This window comes from Salvelinus namaycush, chromosome 19 (genome assembly GCF_016432855.1).
Source record: "Salvelinus namaycush isolate Seneca chromosome 19, SaNama_1.0, whole genome shotgun sequence".
NCBI classification, from domain to species: domain Eukaryota; kingdom Metazoa; phylum Chordata; class Actinopteri; order Salmoniformes; family Salmonidae; genus Salvelinus; species Salvelinus namaycush.
The window spans coordinates 13,386,189-13,411,469 of record NC_052325.1 but is presented as its reverse complement, the minus strand read 5'-3'; the positions used below and the strand labels follow the sequence as shown (position 1 = coordinate 13,411,469).

At 44.1% G+C, this 25,281-nt stretch overlaps 1 protein-coding gene across 1 annotated transcript; it reads left to right on the top strand.

The window, feature by feature from the left end:
- The first annotated feature begins 233 nt into the window (after positions 1-233).
- LOC120063744 (gap junction alpha-5 protein-like) lies at positions 234-23,572 on the top strand. The gene is made up of 2 exons (XM_039014039.1): positions 234-742; positions 22,244-23,572. The coding sequence occupies exon 2, from the start codon at positions 22,274-22,276 to the stop codon at positions 23,432-23,434; it is 1,161 nt and encodes a 386-aa protein (XP_038869967.1). The 5' UTR covers positions 234-742; positions 22,244-22,273; the 3' UTR covers positions 23,435-23,572.
- The last annotated feature ends 1,709 nt before the right edge of the window (positions 23,573-25,281 follow it).

The following is a 25,281-nucleotide window of genomic DNA, read 5'->3' as shown; positions in this document are numbered from 1 at the left end:
CCTTCCCGATGCTAAGGAATTCTTCCCACCAAAATAAAGTGCCAGGGAATCTGTGAGAGGGATGTACCATAAGAAGACGGGGGAGGGAGGGGACAGAGGAGGGAGGGAGGAGACTGCAGATGAGAGAGAGGCAGGGAGGAGGGCAGAGAGGAAACCCTCTCTCATGATGCCCCTGCTTTTCTTCCCGTGCCCCCTGCACAAGCTAGCATTCCTACCCTGGGACGGCACAGAGCTCCAGCACTACTCCACTCTACTCTACAGAGATCATACTCCACTCTACAGAAATCATATTCTTCTCTGATCTACCCAGCTCCTGTTGATTATATCTGATGGTGTGTCTGCAAGAGGTACGACTCAGGATCACTGATCTCCACCAACCTCTGTCCTCCGACCCAGCCCATCTCCACTTATCCCACCAGGTCATCACTCCTCTGCGGCCCGGTCCCATCTCCACTCATCCCACCAGGTCATCACTCCTCTACGGCCCGGTCCCATCTCCACTTATCCCACCAGGTCACCACTCCTCTACAGCCCAGTCCTATCTCCACTTATCGCACCAGGTCACCACTCCTCTACAGCCCGGTCCTATCTCCACTTATCCCACCAGGTCACCACACCTCTACGGCCCGTTCCAATCCACCCTCCACCATTCCATCAGTCTCTGAGGTGAAGACTCTTATGGGAAGCAGCTAGGACCCTCTTCCTCAGTACTGACAGCCATCACCATCTGTAGCACGAAAAGGTAATTTACCACCACATCACCCTCGATGGGACACACAAACATAGGAAGGACACTTCAAAGTAGACCAGGAAACTTGTGGAAATGGACCAGAGTCTTAATTTGTCCCTTTTCATAGGTGCACTCAAGACTAACAGGACTCACACAGCTGTCACTCAGTGAGTGTGTGTGAGGGTTTTATAGAGGTATTCTATTAACATCTGTCTCTTGTATTCATACTATATAGTTGCTGGGCCACTAAAGCATCATACCCAGTGTCTCTGTCTTTTACTAGTTGAGACAGAGCATTGATAGGGCGCTGGTCCATAGCAGTGAGGTATCTGTCAAAGAGAAGAGTGTAGGGACGATTTATAGGGGTCCTGGTGTGTGTTAGTCTCACTCTCTCTCTCAACACTGACTCATCCAGCCAGCCAGCAGCTCCAGAGACAAATATATTTTAACAAACGACTCCACTGTTCCGCTGTATAAGATGACATGGGTCTCTTAGAGCAGTAAATGTCCTTATATTAACAAATGTTTCTTTCATGAAGGTTATTCATACAGCTACAACACCATCTTAAATCTACAATAATTTACAAGACAACGACAAGGCATCAGATTGGATGGCTTGACATAAGATTGCTTACATGAAATATCAAAAACAGGATCATTAACAAATACAAGACTTTCACCAATTCGGCATTTAATGACATGACAGATGTGTACATTTTTCATCTCTTTGTTTACCTATAGATGCATAGTCTCATGACCATGGCTGGATGTAGCCTTTTGGGGGCCATAATTGAGATTTGGTTGGGGAGCCCCACCCATCAAGAGGGCAAAAATGTTTAGTTGCCCCTCTTTTGATGGAGGAGAGAAAAATGCATGTTTTAAAGTTTATTTCCTGCAGTTCTACACATTTTGCCATGACTTATGTTAATGATATTTGAGTGAGAGTGACTAACAAAATCAGTAGGGGACTCCTTCAGGTCAGGGCCCCTGGGCAGCCAGGGGTACTTCCTGATAATGAGCATACATTGCTGTGCAGCTAGAAATAGAGATACTATTGATAAGAAAGACTGTTATAACACTGATGCTACCCTATTGCACAAACATTCCATGGTCTGACACACCCCTGTTTATTAGAAGAACTGTTGAAAAGTGAAGAGATAACTCCAGGAAACATCAAGACACACCTGGTCTCTGTTTTGCATGCTACTGATTATCACCTCACTCTCTACCTCATGAAAAGATGAAATCCAATTTGATAATCCTAAGAACCACAGTAAATATAAATGTACTTCCCGAAGGCAAAGCATTTAGCAACTCAACTTTAGAATCAAACTAGAATCATGTACAATACCTGCAATGATCATTTTATTTTATAACAAAACTTTAATGCAGGTATTATAATTGATAATCAAACATCAATAGTCTTCCCCTCCGGCAACAGGCTGGTGTCTGGGCTGAGCGACCCAGTGTAACACTGTGCAGTTAAAACAATAGCTCATAACAGGGCTGTGGGTCTGTGTACAGTTAGTGGCAGATGAAAAGGCAGACCTCCATGTAAGGTAGCAGATGATCTGGCTAGCTGCGTGGCGTCTGGTGGGGTGAGACGGTGACTGATATATGGCTCGCCAGTCCTCAGGGCTTGCTGGTGGCTCGCTGCTCTATAAGTAGCAGTCGTGTGGCAGGTGACTAACCCACTCTGTGATTTAGGAAGTATTTCTCCCCCCGTCTCCCGCTGCCTCCCCCCAACTCACCCAGGGGGTCTGTACCCACCCCACCCCTGCCCCTCCATGGCTAAACTAAGTCAGTTAATAGTCAATGTGTTTAGAGAGGAGGGCCATTCAGACCTCAAACAGTTGATGTCTCATATACACAGATACAGTTTATTAGGTACACCCATCTAATACCGGTTCGGACCCCCCTTTGCCTCCAGAACAACCTGAATTCTTCAGGGCATGGAAACGTTGCTCAATTGGTATCAAGGGACCTAAAGTGTGCAAGGAAAATACTCCCCACACCATTATACCACTGCCACCAGCCTGTACCGTTGACACCAGACAGAATGGATCCATGGACTCCTGCTGCTTATGCCAAATTCTGATTCTGCCATCAGCATGACGCAACAGGAACCAGGAGATTTTTTCCACTCCTTAATTGTCCAGTGTTGGTGATCACGTGCCCACTGGAGGCACTTCTTCTTGTTTTTAGCTGATAGGAGTGGAACCCGGTCTGGTCATCTGCTGCAATAGCCCATCCATGACAAGGACCGACGAGTTGTGCGTTCTGACATGTCGTTCTGCACACTGTTCTACTGCGCCGTTATTTGCCTGTTTGTGGCCCGCCTGTTAGCTTTCACGATTCTTGTCATTCTCCTTCGACCTCTCATCAACGAGCTGTTTTCGCCAACAGGACCGCCACTGACTGGATGTTTTTTGTTTGTCGCACCGTTCTCGGGAAAAACTCTAGACACTGTCGTTTCTGAGATACTGGAACCGGCGCGCGTGGAACCAACCATCATACCACACTCCAAGTAACTTAGGTCACTTGTTTTACCCATTTTAATGTTCATTTCAACAGTAACTGAATGCATCGATGCCTGTCTGCCTGCTTTATATAACAAGCCATAAACCATTTTCATGAACGGGGTGTACCTAATAAACTGTATATATACTTTACTATTCCCCTCTTTCTCTCTATTCAATCTTTCTTTCTCTCATGTTTCAGGCCACCTACTAAAAAACTGTGGAGTGTTTTTGTCAGATAAAAGGCCCACCTGGCATCCATGTTAAAACCAAAACAACGATTGAGCACCTGCCTTATGTCAGGGTGGGGGTCGCATCCTTACCCAACCTCTTTGTTCTCCAATGGTACACCAAGCAGTGTGCTGGGACTTCATAGAGAGAGGTGGGAGGAGGGGGATTTTATGTTTTCTTAATATGTCTCTGAAGTTGTGCCACTTTTACTAAGCTGTCACTGCACAGTATATGCATTCGGGACTGTTATTGATGAGGATATTTTGTTCTCCCCCACAATGAAATCGGGGAGGGGACTGTGGATTTGTCTCCGTCTGTTAGTAAGTTAGTATGTTCGTTTGTACGTTAGTCACACACGATATCTCAGACAGCACTGGCCCGATTTTGACGAAACTTGGGTGAATGATGCGTCTTGCCACAGAGATCTGGCATTAAAAACTTTCATACATTGGCCAGATGGTGGCGCTATAACAATAGATTGAAAAACTTTGAAAGGTCACGCGCCTCACCCCATTTGACCTACAATCATGAAATTCAGTGCATAGGTCCCTCTCCTCACAAGGAACAGATTTTAATTTTGCTTACATGAAATATAACGCTACTCTCCTGTGTCGTGTCTTTACTATGGATTAAATGATATATGACATGCTATTTTATCAAATCAATTCACTGTAATTAATATTACCTGATTAAACTAATCATGTAAATGTAATTAACTAGGAAGTCGGGGCACCACGGAAAAATGTTTATAGAGTTCAACTGGCTAACAAGTTGAATCAGCAATACTAAATTTGGTTTAATTATTTATTTACTAAATACCTAAATAATCACACAGAATTACATATACATAGGATGGATCATACATTGATTACTAATTATGTCATAGAAGAAAACGTCCCTAGCGAATGAAACGATATGACGGCTGGTTAGACAATGAAAGGGGGTTGGGTTTGAATGAAAGAGCGGGAAGACTGAGGAACAATAGGACTGGGTCTCTATCGGACCTTATGAAGCTATGCTATCGTAAATACAGAATCTTATGCATTCTAAATAACCGCCCATTCGGAAAAGGAAAATGCAAGAAATATATTTACTCTGAGCTGCTCTTCGATAGATTGGTCGAAGATGGAAGGCTGGGTTGCCCAGCAGAGATCTCCCTTGTCCTTTGAAGAATATTTCTGGGCGGATACGTTGTAGTCTGTTGTCGTGTGGTAGAATGGATACGTTGTAGTACCCTGTCGTTCTGAAGAGATTGTCCGTCCTTTCCTAGGCCACGCACATTTACAGCTGCTGATAACTTGAAGTCTAGGATGTATCACTTCTTTAGTGAATAAGAGTTCAAAGTTCATACCAAGTTGCCATACTCAGCTCATGCTATATTCTGGCTGGTGTAGTTGAAATTCATCCGTCCAGCGCGGCGATCGTCACCTCCACGTTGAAATTAGCCCTTTTAAATGTATGGACACCAGTCCTCATGTCGTCGGGAACATAAGTAAATTTTGTTAGGTTGCAGTTGATATTAGCCCTTTTAAACATATGGACATCAGTCCTCACGTCATCGGGAACACAAGGTTGACTTTCGTCAACGGGCTTTTGTAGTGGGGTCAGAGGAAGGAGTGTTTCATATTTCTCAACCAATGTCTGTTCACTTGCGCGTGGCCACTGAATGATCATAGTTTACTCAATGAAAACAATTCTCTCATTTAGAATCTAAAATTACATTTAATCTTTTCACAAATAGTTTCATATTTAAACATTTAAATTGCACAACAATTCCACGTGAATCTGATGACTAAAATGTGTAGACTTTCCAAGATACAATTTATGTCGTCCTATCATCAGATATAATGTCCCAGACAAAAACTGATCTGACATCATATTCTTTAAGTACCAACGGACACTTTCAAATGGTTGGATTATAGAAAGATTGTTCTTTTCCCCAACCTTTTGATGTTATCATACTCTCTCTGTGTTAACAAAGGGCTTTCCAATAGTCCATTCTGTAGAGTGGAGAGAAAAAGGGGGAAAGGTATTTATGGGGGGTCATAAACTTCTTCCAACAGGGCAATGTCATGACACCTGGCACCGAAAGACCGCTCTGCACGAAACTTGATGTGGCATCTATGGACAAAGTTCTCTCAATGCAATATTTTCCAGACTAGTACCTAAAACAACATGGCCGCTATTGACCAATAAACACTCACATGGTTGTGGTCTGGAACATAAATGCATAAATATCAGTCAAGGATATTCGTATTGTAACAAAATTTGGCACACATGTTGCAAACACTGTCAAGACTCAACATTCGTGGGGGGTGACATGTTTACTGTTGCCTTATTATAATGTGAATTTGGCAGAGGCTTGTATGAATTCATTTAAAATCCAAACTGTGCCATACGGTGGCATGGTACAGTATGTTTTGTTTCTACAGTTGTCGAGACAGTCCTTAAAAATCCAGGTCAAGGACTACATAAAAATATAAATAAATATTTAGTTCAGTAATTTTACCAGATTTGTCCATGTCTGCCACCTTAAAGAGGCACATATGGTAACATAGACACAGGACATTGCACTCCTCTATTTCCCAACCAGACATGGTGTATACCACCTGACAAAACAAACCCTTTTAGCCAATAATACGAAGTTTATGCATTAGGCATATCACTTCTTCATTATGACTTAAAAAGTTTCATCTAAACAGAGCATGGCCTGGAATCTCTCAGTGTAAACTAACTTACTTACTTACTCTGATTGTCTGAAGTTTTTCAAGATGCTGTGGTAAAGTCGTAGTCATATACAGTACCAGTCAAAAGTATGGACACACCTACTCATTCAAGGGTTTTTCTTTATTTTTACTATTTTCTACATTGTAGAATAACAGTGAAGATATCAAAACTATGAAATAACACAAATGGAATCATGTTGTAACCAAAAAAGTGTTAAACAAATAAAAATATATTTGAAATTTGAGATTCTTCAAAGTAGCCACCCTTTGCCTAAATGAAAGCTTTGCACACTCTTGGCATTCTCTCAACAAGCAGCATGAGGTAGTCACCTGGAATGCATTTCAATTAACAGGTGTGCCTTGTTAAAAGTTAATTTGTGGAATTTCTTTCCTTCTTAATATGTTTGAGCCAATCAGTTGTGTTGTGACAAGGTAGGGGGGTATACAGAAGATAGCCCTATTTGGTAAAATACCAAGTCCATATTATGGCAAGAACAGCTCAAATAAGCAAAGAGAAACGACAGTCCATCATTACTCTAAGACATGAGTCAGTCAATCGGAAACATTTCAAGAACTTTGAAAGTTTCTTCAAGTGCAGTCGCAAAAACCATCAAGCGCTATTGTAACAGTATAACTTTACGTCGTCCCCTCGCCCCGACACGGGCGCGAACCAGGAACCCTCTGCACACATCAACAACTGACACCCACGAAGCGTCGTTACCCATCGCTCCACAAAAGCCGCGGCCCTTGCAGAGCAAGGTGCAACCCTACTTCTAGGTTTCCGAGCAAGTGACGTAACTGATTGAAATGCTACTAGCGCGTACCCGCTAACTAGCTAGCCATTTCACATCCGTTACACTCACCCCCCTTTCAACCTCCTCCTTTTCCGCAGCAACCAGTGATCCGGGTCAACAGCATCAATGTAACAGTATAACTTTAAACCGTCCCCTCGCCCCGACACGGGCACGAACCAGGGACCCTCTGCACACATCAACAACGGTCGCCCACGAAGCATAGTTACCCATCGCTCCACAAAGGCCGCGGCTCTTGCAGAGCAAGGTGCAACCCTACTTCTAGGTTTCCGAGCAAGTGACGTAACTGATTGAAATGCTACTAGCGCGTACCCGCTAACTAGCTAGCCATTTCACATCAGTTACACTATGATGAAACTGCCTCTCATGAGGACCGCCACAGGAATGGAAGACCCAGAGTTATCTCTACTGCAGAGGATAAGTTCATTAGAGTTAACTGCACATCAGATTGCATCCCAAATTAATGCTTCATGGAGTTCAAGTAACAGACACATCTCAACATCAACTCTTAAGTGTGCCACACCTCCAGGCTGTGTAGGGGCTATTTGAAAAAGAAGGAGAGTGATGGAGTGCTGCATCAGATGACTTGGCCTCCACAATCCCCCGACCTCAACCCAATTGAGATTGTTTGGGATGAGTTGGACCGCAGGGTGAAGGAAAAGCAGCCAACAAGCGCTCAGAATATGTGGGAACTCCTTCAAGCCTGTTCTAAAACCATTACAGGTGACTACCTCATGAAGCTGGTTGAGAGGCAAAGGCAAAGGGTGGCTATTTTGAAGAATCTAAAATCTAAAATATATTTTGTTTATACTTTTTTGGTTACTATATGATTCCATTTGTGTTATTTCATAGTTTTGATGTCTTCACTACTTTTCTACAATGTAGAAAACAGTAAAACTATGAAAAACCTTTGAATGAGTAGGGGTGTCCAAACTTTTTCCACATTTTGTTACGTTACAGCCTTATTCTAAAATGGATTTTTAAAAAGTCCATATCAATCTACACACTATACCCCATAATGACAAATGTATATAAAAAAATATCTGAAATATCACATTTACAGAAGTATTCAGACCCTTTACTCTGTACTTTGTTTAAGCACCTATGGCAGCGATTACAGCCTTGAGTATTCTTGGGTATGATGCTACAAGCTTAGCACACCTGTATTTGGGGAGTTTCTCCCATTCTTCTCTGCAGATCCTCTCAAGCTCTGTCAGGTTGGATGGGGAGCTTCGCCGCACAGCTATTTTCATGTCTCTCCAGAGATGTTTGAATTGGTTCAAGTCCGGGCTCTGGCTGGGCCACTCAAGGACATTCAGAGACTTGTCCCGACTTCTGTATCTTTGTAATGACTGGTATTGATACACCATCCAATGTTTAATTAATAACTTCACCATGCTCAAAGGGATATTCAATGTCTGTTAATTTTTTTACCCATCTATCAATAGATGTCCTTCTTTGCGAAAGTTTGGAAACCTCCCTGGTCTTTGTGGTTGAATCTGTGTTTGAAATTCACTGCTCGACTGAGGGACCTTTCAAATAATTGTGGGGTACAGAGATGAGGTTGTCTTTCAAAGAGAATGTTAAACATTATTTTTGCACACAGAGTCCATGCAACTTATTATGTGACCTTTCCTGCAGTCAAATGACCAAATCGCTATCTAGTGGCATCATGGGTGGAATGCTATTCTTTTTTAAAATAATTTCATAATTAATCAACATTATAATTTATTTTCGGCGGAAATCCGGTGTTTCTATGTCAAACGGTTTTGTTATATTTCAGTGTTCTGCGATGTGTAGAAAGTGTAATATTGGGACACAAACTCAAAATGTAATACATTCCAACTCTATATATGACATGGTACAGGTGTCTTCTTTTTCTTAAGCCCATAACCATGTGTGTGAGGTGTATACTTTTGTTTCAAAGTAGATTTGTTTAAGAATACCCATAAACACTGTGTGATTTAGCCCACAGCAGTAAAAAGGTTAAGATAACTTTTACTCCTAAACTTATTTAGGCTTGCCGTAACATAGGGGTTGAATACTTCTTTACTCAAGACATTTCAGCTTTTCATTTTTTATTAATTAGTAAAAAATTCTAAAAACATTATTTCACTTTGACATGATGGGGTATTGTGTGTAGGCCAGTGACAAATGTTGTTTTATTCAGGCTGAAACACAACAACATGTGGAAAAAGTCAAGGGGTGTGAATACTTTCTGACGGCATAGTATTTTATATATTGTTGTCTTCTATGGGGACAGAGAGGGTATGCGTCACTGATCAGACCAGGCCCCCAGTGTCCACTCTGGAGCGTGGAGCTCTGCTGGTTGGCTACTGGTCTACCCTAGAAAGCCTATGTAAATTACGACGAACTGAACAGCCCCAAAAAATTATAATATTTATGACTGTTTTGGCCTTTAAAATGTGTTTATTATGATCAAGCACAATCCCCACAGTGAATTATTTTAAAGATCGCTACGAATTGAGATATGTCATTTTATAGTGATCCATTCTGACTACTACATTTATGACTCACAACCTGGATTCGGTCTTATGTAGCAAAACTTGAAATTGTGTTTTTTACATTGGATAAAAGTAAAGACTCAGAGCTACACAATGATATATCATACACTGCATTTGAGGAACAATGGGAAAGTAATTCTGCTTTTAAAGTTGAAACTCACTTGAGAAAATGGCCTTTGAATGTTTTGGTATCTAGTGAAGAGCTCTTCTTTGTCTCCCCCCATTCAGCATCGTTCACACCCTCTTAAGCTTTAGCCCCACCCATCTCGTGTCGCTCTCGGAGCGCACACTTGTCATCACACAGGACCACGTGCTGACACAGACCAATCACGACCGGTAGACTGGGTTGACTATCTCAGGCAGGATGAAAACGTTTACATCCACCTTTGCTAGTTACGACCACTTTCACCATGATCTTCAGCAATTGTTTTGGTGCCATTCAGCAATATGGCGTGCTTCAAATTCAAATACTTGTGGCTTCATGCGCCATTGGGAGTTTTCCCTAGGAATATGTCGATGACGCCAGTGATATCACTATCTACTGGTTTTAATGTCTACGGATCAGACTAGTGATGAGAGCAGTAAAGGGATAATGTGTAAATCAACACTGCCCCTGTTGTTCCTGTCTGTGGATGGGATTATGGTGAGGGAGGTGGCAGAGGGGTTTGTGATGGGAAGGGGTTGGAAAGAATAGAGGATAGAGGGGTTGATGTTCTACACCTGCATTGCTTGCTGTTTGGGGTTTTAGGCTGGGTTTCTGTACAGCACTTTGATATATCAGCTGATGTAAGAAGGGCTATATAAATACATTCGATTTGATTTAATGATGTTTTGGAGTAAGACTGATTTCTCTCAGTCTTTTCAGTGTGAGGCAATCATTTTAAACAGAAACTCAGGATAGTTCTACATAGATATGTAGTCTCATATAGTTCAGTAAGGTAGATTGTCCAATTATGATACTACTCTTGCGGGAGTTCCTTGCGGGAGCTCCTTGTAGATAGTTCATCCTTTATCTAGTCTTCAATGCTCTGAGGTTGTGGGTTTGGTTTTTCAAATTAGTCATCACTTGTTAAATGGCACTGGTTAAGGCAGAAAAAAGTCCTACAATCAGTGTTTTACAATACAGCTATAAGTTGTAGAGATCAGTCCCAAGAATGGAGTGGTTGATCTCCAGCTGGAAAATCACTAACTGCCCTCTAAGGCAATGCTTTGAGCCCAGGCAGAGAAAAGGAGAGGAGAGGCACCGGACAGGATTTATTGCTGTAGTGTTGCTTCCTTCCCTGGCTTGCTTTGAGAGAAAACACTGCATTCATTCTGGTGGCTTTTTCAGCCCTGCTGCTGCTACAGCTACTGGGTCTGTACCTGCCCTTAATTAGGACATCAGTTACCACCACACATTATTGATGCAGTTTGCTAGCCATGTCATCTCTATGGACTATAGCCTGGTTGCTCTCCAGCCCAGGTCCAGTCAATGTCCATGTATATAAAGACTACTGTAAATAATACTACACTGAACCACAGGTTGTCCATATCACTCGGTGTGTCCTTCTTGTTATTTGTTGATGTTCTGGGTTCCTGATCCATTCTCTATCTATAGGCTACTCCACTAAAGGCCCCTATGGTATGAGTTCACAGGCATCACAGCCACTTTTCCAAACCTCTCTAGCCCTGTGTTTACAGTATGTTCACTAAATGTAGTCCAACCTCACTTAATGCAAAGTGTGTAGGCCTACTGTCCAACCTCAAACCCCATCTCTAAACATACAGGATACTCTCACTCTCTTTTTGTTAACAATAACTATCTCTATAGACTTCAATACAGACCCCAGACTCTCGCTATGCCAATGCAGCCTATGGTTTCATTTGCCTATCCTCTCTCAAATCAAATCTAAGCTTATTGGTCACTTACACAGATTTGCAGGTGTTATGGCAGGTGCGGTGAACACTGATCTTACTAGCTCCAACAGTACAGTAGAATGTCAGGAAATACAATACAAATACACCAATAACCAAAAATAGAATCAAGACAAAACAATCCCAGTTACAGTTACTAAACAACAGTATATAAAACAGAACATGAGGTGACAAGAGTTCAATGACTATATACTGTACATGGGGCATTAGTCTCAAGGTGCAGGGCTGAGTACCGGGCAGATAGCCGGCTAGTGATGGCTGTTCAACAGGCTGATGGCCTTGTGATAGAAGCAGTTTCTCAGTCTCTCAGTCTCAGCTCTTTACTGTCTCTATCTGCTAGATGGTAGCAGAGGGAACAGACTGTGGCTTGAGTGGCTGAGGTTCTTAATGATCTTCTTGGCCTTCCTTTTGACATTGAGTGCTGTAAATGTTCTGGAAGGCAGGCAGTGTGCCCTCTGGAGAGCCATGCTGTTCAAGGCGGTGCAGTTGCTGTACCAGGCGGTGATGCAGCCCGACAGAATGCTCTCAATGTGGCATCTGGTGAAGTTCGTGAGGGTCTTAGGGGCATGTTGAATTTCTTTGGCCGCTTGAAGTTGAAGAGGCTCTGTTGTGCCTTCCTCATCCCGGTGTGTGTGTTTTGGGACCATTTCAGGTCCTCAGTGATATGCACACCAAGGAACTTGAAGCTTTTGACCCTCTACACTGCAGCCTTGTTGATGTGGATGGGGGCATGCTCCCTCTTCAGTCTCCTGTATGATCAGCTCCTTTTGTTTTTTTTATGTTGAGTGAGAGATTATTTTCCTGGCACTACTCCGCCAGGGCTCAAAACCTCGTCATTGTTGGTAATCAGGCCTACCACTGTCATGTCGTCTGCAAACTTGATGATTGAGTTGGAGATGTGCATGGCCACGCAGTCATGGGTGAACAGGGAGTACATGAGGGGACTGGGCACACAGCCCTGTCGGGACCCATTTTGTGGATCAGTGTGGCGGAGGTGTTGACCTTCACCACCTGGGGGGCGGCCTGTCAGGAATTTCAGGACACAGTTTTACAGGGCGGGGTTCAGACCTAAGGCACCGAACTTAATGATGAGCTTGGAGGGTACTATGATGTTTAAGGTTGAGCTGTAGTCTATGAACAGCATTCTTACATGCACTACAAGGCCAAAAGTATATGGACACCCCTTCAAATTTGTGGATTTGGTTATTTCAGCCACATCTGTTGCTGACAGACGTATAACATTGAGCACACAGCCATGCAATCTCCATATGTAACAGTATAACTTCACGTCCGTCCCCTCGCCCATACCCAGGCGTGAACCAGGGACCCTCTGCACACATCAACAACAGTTACCCACGAAGCGTCGTTACCCATCGCTCCACAAAGGCCGCGGCCCTTGCAGAGCAAGGGGAACCACTACTTCAAGTCTCAGAGCAAGTGACGTCACCGACTGAAAGGCTGCTAGCGCGCACTACCGCTACCTAGCTAGCCATTTCACATCGGTTACACATAGACAAACATTGTCAGTCGAATGGCCCGTACCGAAGAGCTCAGTGACTTTTAACGTAGCACCGTCATAGGATGTCACCTTTCGAACAAGTCAATTCGGCAAATTTCTGCCCTGCTAGTGCTGCCCCTGTAAGTGCTGTTATTGTGAAGTGGAAATGTCTAGGAAATGTTCACGGCTCAGCCGCAAAGTGGTAGGCCACACAAGATCACAGAACGGGACCAGTGAGTGCTAAAGCGTGTAGCTCGTAAATGTTGTGTCCTCGGTTGCAACACTTCCCAACCAAATTCCCAATTGCCTCTGGAAGCAACAGCAGCACAAGAACTGTTCGTCGGAGCTTAATGAAATCGGTTTCCATGTCCGAACAGCCACACACAAGCCTAAGATCACCATGCGCAATGCCAAGTGTCGGTTGGGGTAGTGTAAAGCTTGCCGCCATTGGACTCTTCACGCTTCACCATCTGGCAGTCCGACAGACGAATCTGGGTTTGGCGGATGCCAGGAGAACGCTACCTGCCCAAATGCATAGTGCCAACTGTAAAGTTTGGTGGATGAAGAATAATGGTCTGGGGCTGTTTTTCATGGTTTGGGCTAGGCCCCTTAGTTCCAGTGAAGAGAAAACTTAACGCTACAGCATAGAATTACATTTTAGATGATTCTGTACTTCCAAATTTGTGGCAACAGTTTGGGGAAAGCCCTTTTCTGTTTCAGCATGACAATTCCCCTGTGCACAAATCGAGGTCCATACAGAAATGGTTTGCCGAGATCAAGTGTGGAAGAACTTGACTGGCCTGCACAGAGGCCTGACCTCAACCCCATTGAACACCTTTGGGATGAATTGGAACACCGACTGCGAGCCAGGCCTAAATGCCCAACCTCACTAATGCTCTTGTAGCTGAATGGAAGTCCCCGCAGCAATATTCCAACATCTAGTGGAAAACCTTCACAGAAGAGTGGCTGTTCTAGCAGCAAAGGGGGGACCAACACCATATTAATGCCCATGATTTTGGAATGAGATGTTTGACGAGCATATGTCCACATACTTTTGGCCATGTAGTGTAGGTATTCCTCTTTTCCAGATGGGATAGGGCAGTGTGCAGTGCGATGGCGACTGTGTCATCCGTGGATCTATTGGGGCTGTATGCAAATTACAGTTGGTCTAGGATGTTGGGTAAGGTGGAGGTGATATGATCCTTAACTAGCCTCTCAAAGCACTTCATGATGACAGAAGTAAGTGCTACGAGGCGATAGTGGTGACAGCAAACTGGGGTAGGGAGAGATTGAATATGTCCGTAAACACTCCAGCCAGCGGGTCTGCGCATGCTCTGAGGATGCGGCTTGGGATGCAGTCCGGGCCGGCAGTCTTGCGAGGGTTAAAGTGTTCTACTCACATTGGCTACAGAGGTTGGGGCTGATTTTCCCTTTATAATCCATGATTATCTGTAGTCTCTGCCACATCTGTCTCGTGTCTGAGCCATTGAACTGCGACTCCACTTTGTCCCTATAACGTCTTTTTCCTCTTTGATTGACTTACGGAGGTCATAGCTGGTCTGTTTGTACTAGTCCATGTTCCCAGTCACCTTACTGTGGTTAAATACGGTGGCAGTTGTGTAGCATGGATTCCAATCAGGCCAACGTTGAGTAGTCCTTACCACGGGTGCTTCCTTCTGTAACGTCCCCTGTGCTCTGATCAATGTCAGAGACATATCTGAGTGGTATGCTATGCCCAGTGTGTGCAGTGTTAGATACCTCATTGCCAAAGTGTCCATTACTCAGAGACAGATATTATAAACCAATATGACAGCTATGACGGTGGTCAGTGGGTACAGTGTATTACAGTAAATCCCTATTTATTACTGGGCACCCAGGAATGGAATAGAACAATCTCAAATGTGACGGCAAAGATGGGCAGCTACTGTACCAAGTGGTTACGTGTACAAATTACTGGACATTCTCTCTAAACTTTTTCTGTTGAAGTAATGACACATACGCAAGACTGTTTGTTATTTAACATGTTTTTACAGGGGAAAAAGAGCATCCCTCCCCTTTGTATTTGAACCAAATATTTTCGCTTTTAGCCAACCACTTTTTGTTAACAACTCCTCTTCACCTCCACCCTTCCTCATTTTCCTTTATTTTTCATCAATGTCAAATTAGGCCTCTTCCCAACAAGGAGCTCTTAAATTCCATGATCTATAATACTTGCAAACGGATTTCATTAATTGAGTTCAGAGATAAGTCATTGTTAGACAATATTACATAGATTTTTATAGTGCCATGGGGTCCTTTAAAAAAAATCACAGCCAGAACATGCCTTTCTACATCCAACTGTCATCAAAGCTTTGGGTAGCGATCAGATAATGTGTTTACAGCGAGCCACAAAGAACTGAGGAGGAGCTAGCCTAGACTAGAGGAAGGGAGTGAGAGCCTGGCCTTCACAATGGCAGGAGGTAGGAGTTAAAACAGTCATTTTCCTACCAGGCTGGTCTGACAAAAGGGTTTCCTCACCTGTTTACAACACAACCTATTGGCTGTGTAGCCTGGCTGGCCAACATTGCAATATTAGTATCAATATGAGGCCAGATGTTTACATACAGTAGTGTTGTGTTTAGTTAGTCAACACAAGTTATGGTATGTTCAAATGAACTTTGCTCAAAGTGGTGAGGTCATCTTTTGTTAAAGTTCGTCATTCTGTGTCTTGAGCCTTCTAGTAAGTCTGTTGTTTTCACCTCATATATTGTTACTCTGTAGGCTATATTTCCTTGTGCTGTCACACAGTGTATCACGCATGCTGTTCTAGTTGACTGTTAACTTTCTGATCGCTTTAGACCTGCACCCTTAAGTCACTCTTGATATTTCTGACTGTTTATTTCTCAGACTTCAAATACAATCTAATTGTATTTGTCACATGTGCCGAATGCAACAGGTGTAGGTAGACCTTACCGTGAAATGCTTACTTACGAGCCCTTAACCAACAATGCAGTGTTTTTTAAAAAGTTAGCTAAAGGAAAAGTAATAACACTATAAAAATAACAATAATGAGGATATTTGCAAGGGGTACCGGTACAGAGTCGATGTGCAGGGTAGGGGTTAGCAGTGGTGGAAAAAGTATCCAATTGTCATACTTGAGTAAAAGTAAAGATACCATAAAATGACTCAAGTAAAAGTGAAAGTCACCCAGTAAAATACTACTTGAGTAAAAGTCTAAAAGTATTTGGTTTTAAATGTAGTTAATTATCAAAGTAAATGTAATTTCTAAAATATACTTAAGTATCAAAAGTAAACGTATAAATCATTTCAAATTCCTTATATTAAGCAAACCAGACAGCACCATTTTCTTGTTTTTTATTTACTTACGGATAGCCAGCGGCACACTCCAACACAGACATAATTTACAAACAAAGCATTTGTGTTTAGTGAGTCCGCCAGATCAGAGACAGTAGGGATGACCAGGGATGTTCTCTTGATAAGTGTGTGAATTGGACCATTTCCCTGTCCTGCTAAGCATTCATAATGTAACGAGTACTTTTGTGTGGCAGGACAAAATGTAAGGAGTAAAAAGTATATTATTTTATTTAGGAATGTAGTGAAGTAAAATAAAAAGTTGTCAAAAATATAAATAGTAAAGTAAATTACAGATACCCCCAAAAAACTACTTAAGTACTACTTTAAAGTATTTTTACTTAAGTACTTTACACCACTGCTGGTTAGTCAAGGATATTGAGGTCGTATGTACATGTAGGTAGGGGTAAAGTGACTATGCATAGATAATAAACAGAGAGTAGCAGCAGCATGTGAAGAGTGTGAAGGAATTTTATTTTATTTTATTTAACCTTTATTTAACTAGGCAAGTCAGTTAAGAACACATTCTTATTTACAATGATGGCCTACCAAAAGGCAAAAAGCCTCCTGTAGAAACAGGGGCTGGGATTTAAAAAAAAAATATATATATATATATATAAATATAGGACAAACTCACATCACGACAAGAATGTGTGGAATGTGAATGAATGTGTGTTTGTGTGTGTAGCGTCAATATGCTTGTGTGTGTGTTGGAGTGTCAGTGTGTGGTTAGTCAGTGAGTGTACACTGAGCCTGTGCAAGAGAGTCATTGCAAAAAATAAGAATAGATAAGAATAAAATAAGGGGGTCAATGCAAATAGTCTGGGTAGCCATTTGATTAACTGATCAGCAGTCTTATGACTTGGGGGTAGCAGCTGTTAAAGAGCCTTTTGGTCCCAGAGCCTTTTGCCATGCGGTAGCAGAGAGAACAGTCTATTTTTTGGGGCCTTCCTCTGACAAAGCCTGGTATAGAGGTCCTGGATGGCAGGGAGCTGGGCCCCAGTGATGTACTGGGCCATACTCACTACCCTCTGTAGCATCTTGCGGTCGGATGCCAAGCAGTTGCTATACAAAGTGGTGATTCAACCAGTCAGGATGCTCTTGATGGTGCAGCTCTAGAACTTTTTGAGGATTTGAGGACCCATGCCAAATCTTTTCAGCCTCCTGTGGGTGAATAGGCGTTGTCGTGCCCTCCTTACGACTGTGTTGGTGAGTTTGGACCATGATAGGTCCTTAGTGATGTCGACACCAAGGAACTTGAAGCTCTCAACCTTCTCCACTACAGCCCCGTCGATTTGAATGGGGGTGTGCTCTGCCCTCCCTTTCCTGTAGTCCAGGATCAGCTCTTTTGTCTTGCTCATGTTGAGGGAGAGGTTGTTGCCCTGGCACCACACTGCCAGGTCTCTGACCTCCTCCCTATAGGCTGTCTCATCGTGGCCACGCAGTCGTGGGTGAACAGGGAGTACAGGAGGTGAGTAAGCATGCACCCCTGAGGGGCCCCCGTGTTGAGGGTCAGCGTGGCTGAGGTGTTGTTTCCTACCCTCGTCAGGAAGTCCAGGATCCAGTTGCAGAGGGAGCTATTCAGTCACAGGGTCCTTAGTTGAGCGGTAGTCAATGAACAGCATTCTCATTTAGGTGTTCCTTTTGTCCAGGTGGGAAAGGGCAGTGTGGACTGCAATAGAGATTGCGTCATCTGTGGATCTGTTGGGGCGCTATGCGAATTGGAGACTTGATCTTATTTGACTGTTTTTTTGTTGTTGTTCCCAGACAGAGTTGGCATGGTCGCTCAGAGGAGGATAATAGGGGTGAGAGGTAGAAGCAGGAGCACGGGGGTACAGACCTATCACAGGAGCAGTAGTTAGTCTGTCAGTCTGTCTGGATACTCACACACAGGCTGGTGGGAACGGAATCTTAGCTACGCTGAGAATCGGAACAGAGCAGAGGTTGCAGAGGGCTGAGCGGTCTCAGTCTATGTCTCCTTTCCTCAACTTCCTGTTCTTATTCTCAGAGGAAGCAATCCCAAACAATATGATTTCTTAAAGAAAGCCACTCAAAAGGGACGTCTCTTAAGGGTTGTAATTTGGCTAACTCTAGAGCTAGAGATGTACTGCCAAACCTCTCATATGTATTTTATTTAACCTTTATTTAACTAGGCAAGTCAGTTACAGGTTTTCCCAATTGCTAAAACACAATTTTGCAAACTAGGCTGGTTTTATCAAAATACTTAACACAATTCACAAAACCACACACCCAAACTGAAAAATACCTCATATATCCTGCAAAATGAAGCACTGCAACCAAAACTACATATAGCATTATCAAAATCAAACGTTTGCACAAAATGGCACACACTTAATTCATATTACCAGATTTTTGTCTAACCAACTACACACTGTTGGGCATAATGAAAAGCACTCTCATCTTTAGTATGCTTTGCCATAATACTAAAATAGTTCAAATTGTAGAAAATTCTTCAGATGCACAGAAATATTTGCAGATACACACACATGCTGTTGAAACATTTAATTTTAAATTTTTCACCAAACAAGTCAGTGCAACATATGCACAGCAGATATATTTACATTGGACTGAACAAAAATATGCTCACAAAAAAACAGTAAACTGAAAAAGAAAATTGCAGAAAAAATGTGCAGAAAAAATATATAGAAGAAAAGAGGCAAGAAGAATAATTAGGTAGCATCTTGCCGCACAGCTGGGTCTGGCCACAACGCCTCGTCCACATCACAGCTGGGTCTGGCCACAACGCCTCGTCCACATCACAGCTGGGTCTGGCCACAACGCCTCGTCCACATCACAGCTGGGTCTGGCCACAACGCCTCGTCCACATCACAGCTGGGTCTGGCCACAACGCCTCGTCCACATCACAGCTGGGTCTGGCCACAACGCCTCGTCCACATCACAGCTGGGTCCATCACAGCTGGTCTGGCCACAACGCCTCGTCCACATCACAGCTGGGTCTGGCCACAACGCCTCGTCCACATCACAGCTGGATCTGGCCACAACGCCTCGTCCACATCACAGCTGGGTCTGGCCACAACGCCTCGTCCACATCACAGGCAATATCTTCCCTTGCCAGACATCGAGGGAAGAAGCGCCTTGAGTGCCTTATCCATCCCTGAATCGCACCCACATCAATCTCATCACATGCCTCTTCCATAGCCTGCACAAGAGGCATGCGCACAAAGGGCTGCCGGTCGTATACCTTCCACCGCCATGCCGAAAATAACTCTTCTATGGTTCAGAAATGGTGAGTATGGTGGGAGGTATTGCACGAGAAATGGTGGGTGGTCAGCAAGCCAGGGGCTGCACGATGAAAGCTGGACTGGGGCTGGACTGGGGCTTGGACTGGGGCTGCACGATGAAAGCTCACGTTGTCCCATACTACCACGAACCGGGTTCTTTGATGGTCTGCATCATTCATACGCTCTGGTGGTATGAGAATGTTGTGGAGTCTGTCCAGAAATGTGAGAATATGGGCTGTGTTGTATGGTCCAAGGTTGGCATGACGGTAGAGGACACCATGCGTATTGGAGATGGCAGCGCACATTGTGATGTTCCCACCACGTTGGCCAGGAACATCTATAATGGCTCTGTGGCCAATGACGTTTCTCCCCCTTCTTCTGGTCTTTGGTAGGTTGAACCCAGCCTCATCTATAAAGATGAACTCATGTGGGATTGCATGAGCATCCATTTCCAGTACTCCCTGAAAACAAAGAACAAAAGCAGTCAATATGGTGTTATCCAGTACACTGGGAAACAATGCTGCGTGTAGTGTACTGCAGTCAATATTGTACTTACATCCACATATGCTCGTCTGACCTCTTTGTTTCTTTGAGAGTTTCTCTCAAACGGCACCTTATAAAGTTGTTTCATTCTGATTTGGTTCCGCTTGAGAATGCGAGCCAATGTGGACAGACTGACTCGTTGAATGTTGTTGAATATGGTGTTGTCTTGGATGATGTGGCTTTGAATTTCTCGTAATCTGATTTCATTATTTTCCAAAACCAAGTTTACAATGGGAGCTTCCTGTACCCCGGTGAACATTTGGCCCCTTCCTCCACCATGGTTGCATCTCTCAGTCCTTTAGAAAAACAAAAAAACAAAAATATAGGGCTTGGACAATGCAGCCTAAAGATATTTCCCCCACAGTAGAGTAAATTCTACAGGAAATTTGTGCAGTTAGTGTATGACATCAGCCATTCATGAAGTAAACAGGTGTCACCCAACTGATACACTATGACATGGGGTGTACTACATAGTGTGAAAGAAATTTTGGTTACATACCTGTACTCCAGTCTAAATGTCCGGATGACACAGGCGACAGTAAAATGGCTCAAGTTGGGCTGCACTCCCTGTCCAGCCTCTCGCATTGTCAGCCCATGGTTGATGACATGATCAACTAAGGTTGCTCTGATTTCATTTGAAAGTTGTCTTCTTTGGCCATGAACTCCTCTACCAGCTCTACGCCTACCTCTCACTCTTCCTCCCTCTCTCATTCTCACCCTCCCTCTTCCTCTTCCTCTCTCTGCAACGGCTTCCATTGTTGTTGTAAAACAAAAGATGCTCACCTGTGGTCTTTTCATAGTGCTTACTTCCTGATTGAAGTGGTAACAATTAACCATTGAGGTGTTTGGCCAGGTGGCACATGTATTGGCCAATTAGCTCATGTAGTGTAATTTTGAATGGCAGTGTTTTGAAATGGCAAACATGTGACTTTATGTCAGATTGTTGTGTCTTATGCAGAGAACCGTGTGCAGTGCATTTAAAAAGTGCCATTTTGAATTGCAAAATGTGTGTAAAGCAGAAAATGTGTTTAGACTTTTGGAGACTTGAGAAGAGGTTTTGCTCTCTGTGTGTCAGTTTAAATAATTGTGCTGTGCATGTCATTTTAGTGTGTTAGCAATTGGAAAAAACTGTAAGAACAAATTCTTATTTACAATGACAGCCTACCCCAGCCAAACCTGGACTGTGTGTGTGTGTGTGTGTGTGTGTGTGTGTGTGTGTGTGTGTGTGTGTGTGTGTGTGTGTGTGTGTGTGTGTGTGTGTGTGTGTGTGTGTGTGTGTGTGTGTGTGTGTGTGTGTGTGTGTGTGTGTGTGTGTGTGTGTGTGCCTACTTTATTTTCACCTGTTGAATAATTGTAGTAAAATTCAGATCAGTTCACTTAGTGCGTACTTTGATGATTGGGGTGTTCATGACACTCATAAAGTGGTCTGCTGAGATGCCTTATAGGGACAGAAGAAACACGCAAAGTCTCACTCATACTGCGGTCAGGGGGCAACGGAACACACACACACACACACACTGATACAAATCACAGGAGGAGGGGAACGGAGAGACGAGCGAGTGAACATCAAAGGCTTCAATTAACCGGTACAAACATGGTGACCAATGACCGTTGCTGTGCTCTGGACAATATGGAGGAGATGTTGGAGATTGTAGGGTTAGGTCAGGGGCACAGAATTCCATTCCATTTCTAACATTCGGGGCCACTAGCTCCTAGCCTTGTCCTGCCCTATGGCTCCTCACCCTTTCTGTCTGGTTATAATGTGTCAATGTCAGGAATAGTAACACAAACATCCAACTACTGTATATAATTTCTCAGAAACAACCTCACTATTTACTTTGAAATGCCCTTAAATATACAGTATGTTTGTGTGTGTCGTGGGAAAAGAGTCCTTTTCAGGCATTTGTGTCGTGTCCAGTCTCCAGGCCAATCACAGGCTATTTATACATGCATACCATGCCACTCACACACACTAGTCATTTTATCTCCTTTCTTTTCTCTCCCTATTTTCTTTCTTCTTCACTCGCTATCTCTTCTCCGTTCTCTCCCTCCCTCCTTGACCCATCTCTTTCTCTCCCTTTACCCTCACCCTGACCCTCTTTCTTTCTCTCTCCCTCTTCTCCTCTCTCAGGTGTGTGCCAGTGACCAGTGAGCAGTAGTGATGGGGGACTGGAGTCTCCTGGGGAACTTCCTGGAGGAGGTTCAGGAACATTCCACGTCAGTGGGGAAGGTGTGGCTCACCGTCCTCTTCATCTTCAGGATCCTGGTCCTGGGCACGGCTGCAGAGTCCTCCTGGGGAGACGAGCAGAGTGACTTCCTGTGCGACACCCAGCAGCCCGGTTGTACCAACGTCTGTTATGACCAGGCGTTTCCTATTGCACACATCCGCTACTGGGTCCTACAGATCATCTTCGTATCCACGCCATCACTGATCTACATGGGCCACGCCATGCACATCGTGCGGAGGGATGAGAAACGAAGGAGGAGGGAGCAGGAGAAGAGGGAGGAGATGGAGGAGAGAGGAGAGGGGGGGTGCGTATCAGGGGAGAAGGCATACCTCCAGCAGAGGGATTGTGGGAAGGTGCTGGAGGCGTCAGGGCAGGTTCGCCTGCGGGGAGCGCTGTTATCCACATACATTCTGAGCATTCTGATCCGCACAGTGATGGAGGTGACCTTCATCGTGGTCCAATACATGATCTATGGAGTCTTCCTCAGAGCTCTGTACCACTGCAAGGCCTGGCCCTGCCCCAACCCAGTCAACTGCTACATGTCCAGGCCCACAGAGAAGAACGTGTTCATCGTCTTCATGCTGGTGGTGTCTGGTGTCTCCCTGCTCCTCTCTGTGGTTGAGCTCTACCACCTGGCCTACAGGCGTATCAGGAAGTGCAAGCGCAACCATGCCGCCCTCAAGAACCGCACCCATAACGCTGTGGCCATTGCCGTCTCCAAGGACCCCGACACCCCGCCCCATCACAACTCCCCGGGCTGCACCCCTCCCCCTGACTTCAGCCAGTGCCTGGCATCGTCGGATACGATGACCCCCATGAACCCCATGACCTCCATGCCTTCTCACCCCTTCAACAACAGGATGGCACACCAGCAGAACTCCGTCAACATGGCCACTGAGCGCCATCATTCCCATGACGACCTGGAAGGGGAGGGAGGATTCCTGAGAATGAGCTATACCCAGATGCCAGGGGAGATGCCCAACGGGTGCTCCGCACCAACCCTGCTGCACGCCAGCTACCTGAAAGACAAACGCCGCTTCAGCAAGACCAGCGGTACCAGCAGCCGGGTCCGACCAGATGACTTGGCCGTGTAGAACCAGACCGACAAAGAACGAAAGAGGGGCTGAGAAAGAGAGGAGGGAGCAGACAGGACTTTCAGACACAGCAGGAGTAAGGCCCTGACTAGAGGAGATTGGAGCAGGCTGGGTCTATAGACCCAGAGACAGAACTGGAGCAGGTACACTACCGGTCAAAAGTTTTAGAACACCTACTCATTCAAGGGTTTTTCTATATTTGTACTATTTTCTACATTTTAGAATAATAGTGAAGACATCAACACTATGAAATAACACATATGGAATCATGTAGTAACCAAAAAAGTGTTAAACAAATCCAATTATATTTTATATTTGAGATTATTCAAATAGACACCCTTTCCCTTGATGACAGCTTTGCACATTCTTGGCATTCTCTCAACCAGCTTCACCTGGAATGCTTTTCCAACAGTCTTGAAGGAGTTCCCACATATGCTGAGCACTTGTTGGCTGGTTTTCCTTAACTCTGCGGTCCGACTCATCCCAAACCATTTCAATTTGGGGATTGTGGAGGCCAGGTCATCTGATGCAGCACTCCATCACTCTCCTTCTTGGTAATTGGGTTATTGTCCTGTTGAAAAACAAATGATAGTCCCACTAAGCCCAAACCAGATTGGATGGCGTATGCCTTTAGAATTCAAGTGTGCCTTTAGAATTCAAGTGTGCCTTGAATTCTAAATAAATCACTGACAGTGTCACCAGCAAAGCACCCCCACACCATAACACCTCCTCCTCCATGCTTCACGGTAGGAAATACACATACAGAGATCATCCGTTCACCTACTCTGCGTCTCACAAAGACACGGCGGTTGGAACCAAAAATCTCCCATTTGGACTCAGCCGGTCTAATGTCCATTGCTCGTGTTTCTTGGCCCAAGCAAGTCTCTTCTTCTTATCGGTGTCCTTTAGTAGTGGTTTCTTTGCAGCAATTCGACCATGAAGGCCTGATTCACACAGTCTCCTCTGAACGGTTGATGTCGAGATGTGTCTGTTACTTGAACTCTGTGAAACATTTATTTAGGCTGCAATTTCTGAGACTGGTAACTCTAATGAACTTATCCTCTCCAGCACAGGTAACTCTGGGTCTTCCATTCCTGTGGCAGTCCTCATGATTGGCAATTTCATCATAGCGCTTGATGGTTTTTGCGACTGCACTTGAAACAACTTTCAAAGTCCTTGAAATGTTCCATATTGACTGACCTTCATGTCCTAAAGTAATGATGGACTGTCGTTTATCTTTGCTTATTTGAGCTGTTCTTGCCATAATATGGACTTGGTCTTTACCAAATAGGGATATCTTCTGTATACCCCCCCCCTACCTTGTCACAACACAACTGATTGGCTCAAACGCACTAAGAAGGAAATAAATTCCACAAATTTACTTTTAAGAGGGCACATCTGTTAATTGAAATGCATTCCAGGTGAGTAGCTCATGAAGCTGGTTGAGAGAATGCCAAGAGTGTGCAAGACTGTCATCAAGGCAAAGGGTGGCTATTTGAAGAATTTGTTTAACACTTTTTTGGTTACTACATGATTCCATTTGTGTTATTTCATAGTGTTGATGTCTTCACTATTATTCTACAATGTAGAAAATAGTAAAAATATAGAAAAACCCTTGAATGAGTAGGTGTTCTAAAACTTTTTACCAGTAGTGTAATACAGACTGGGGCTAAAGATGGATGTGTTGGCAAACTCCAAGTGGATCCATTCAGAAGGCACCAGGCTGGCCATACAAACCCAGGAGCAGCAGCCCAAAACGTTGGAAACTGTGGAGGATTGTCTGGTCTACAGCTCCAAGAGCATCACAGGAAGAGAGACCTTGGGGTCTGTAAGCTCACTGGGAGTGG

Excerpts from the sequence above, each read along its gene's own strand:
- LOC120063744 (XM_039014039.1), top strand. The coding sequence starts at position 22,274 with ATGGGGGACTGGAGTCTCCTGGGGAACTTCCTGGAGGAGGTTCAGGAA.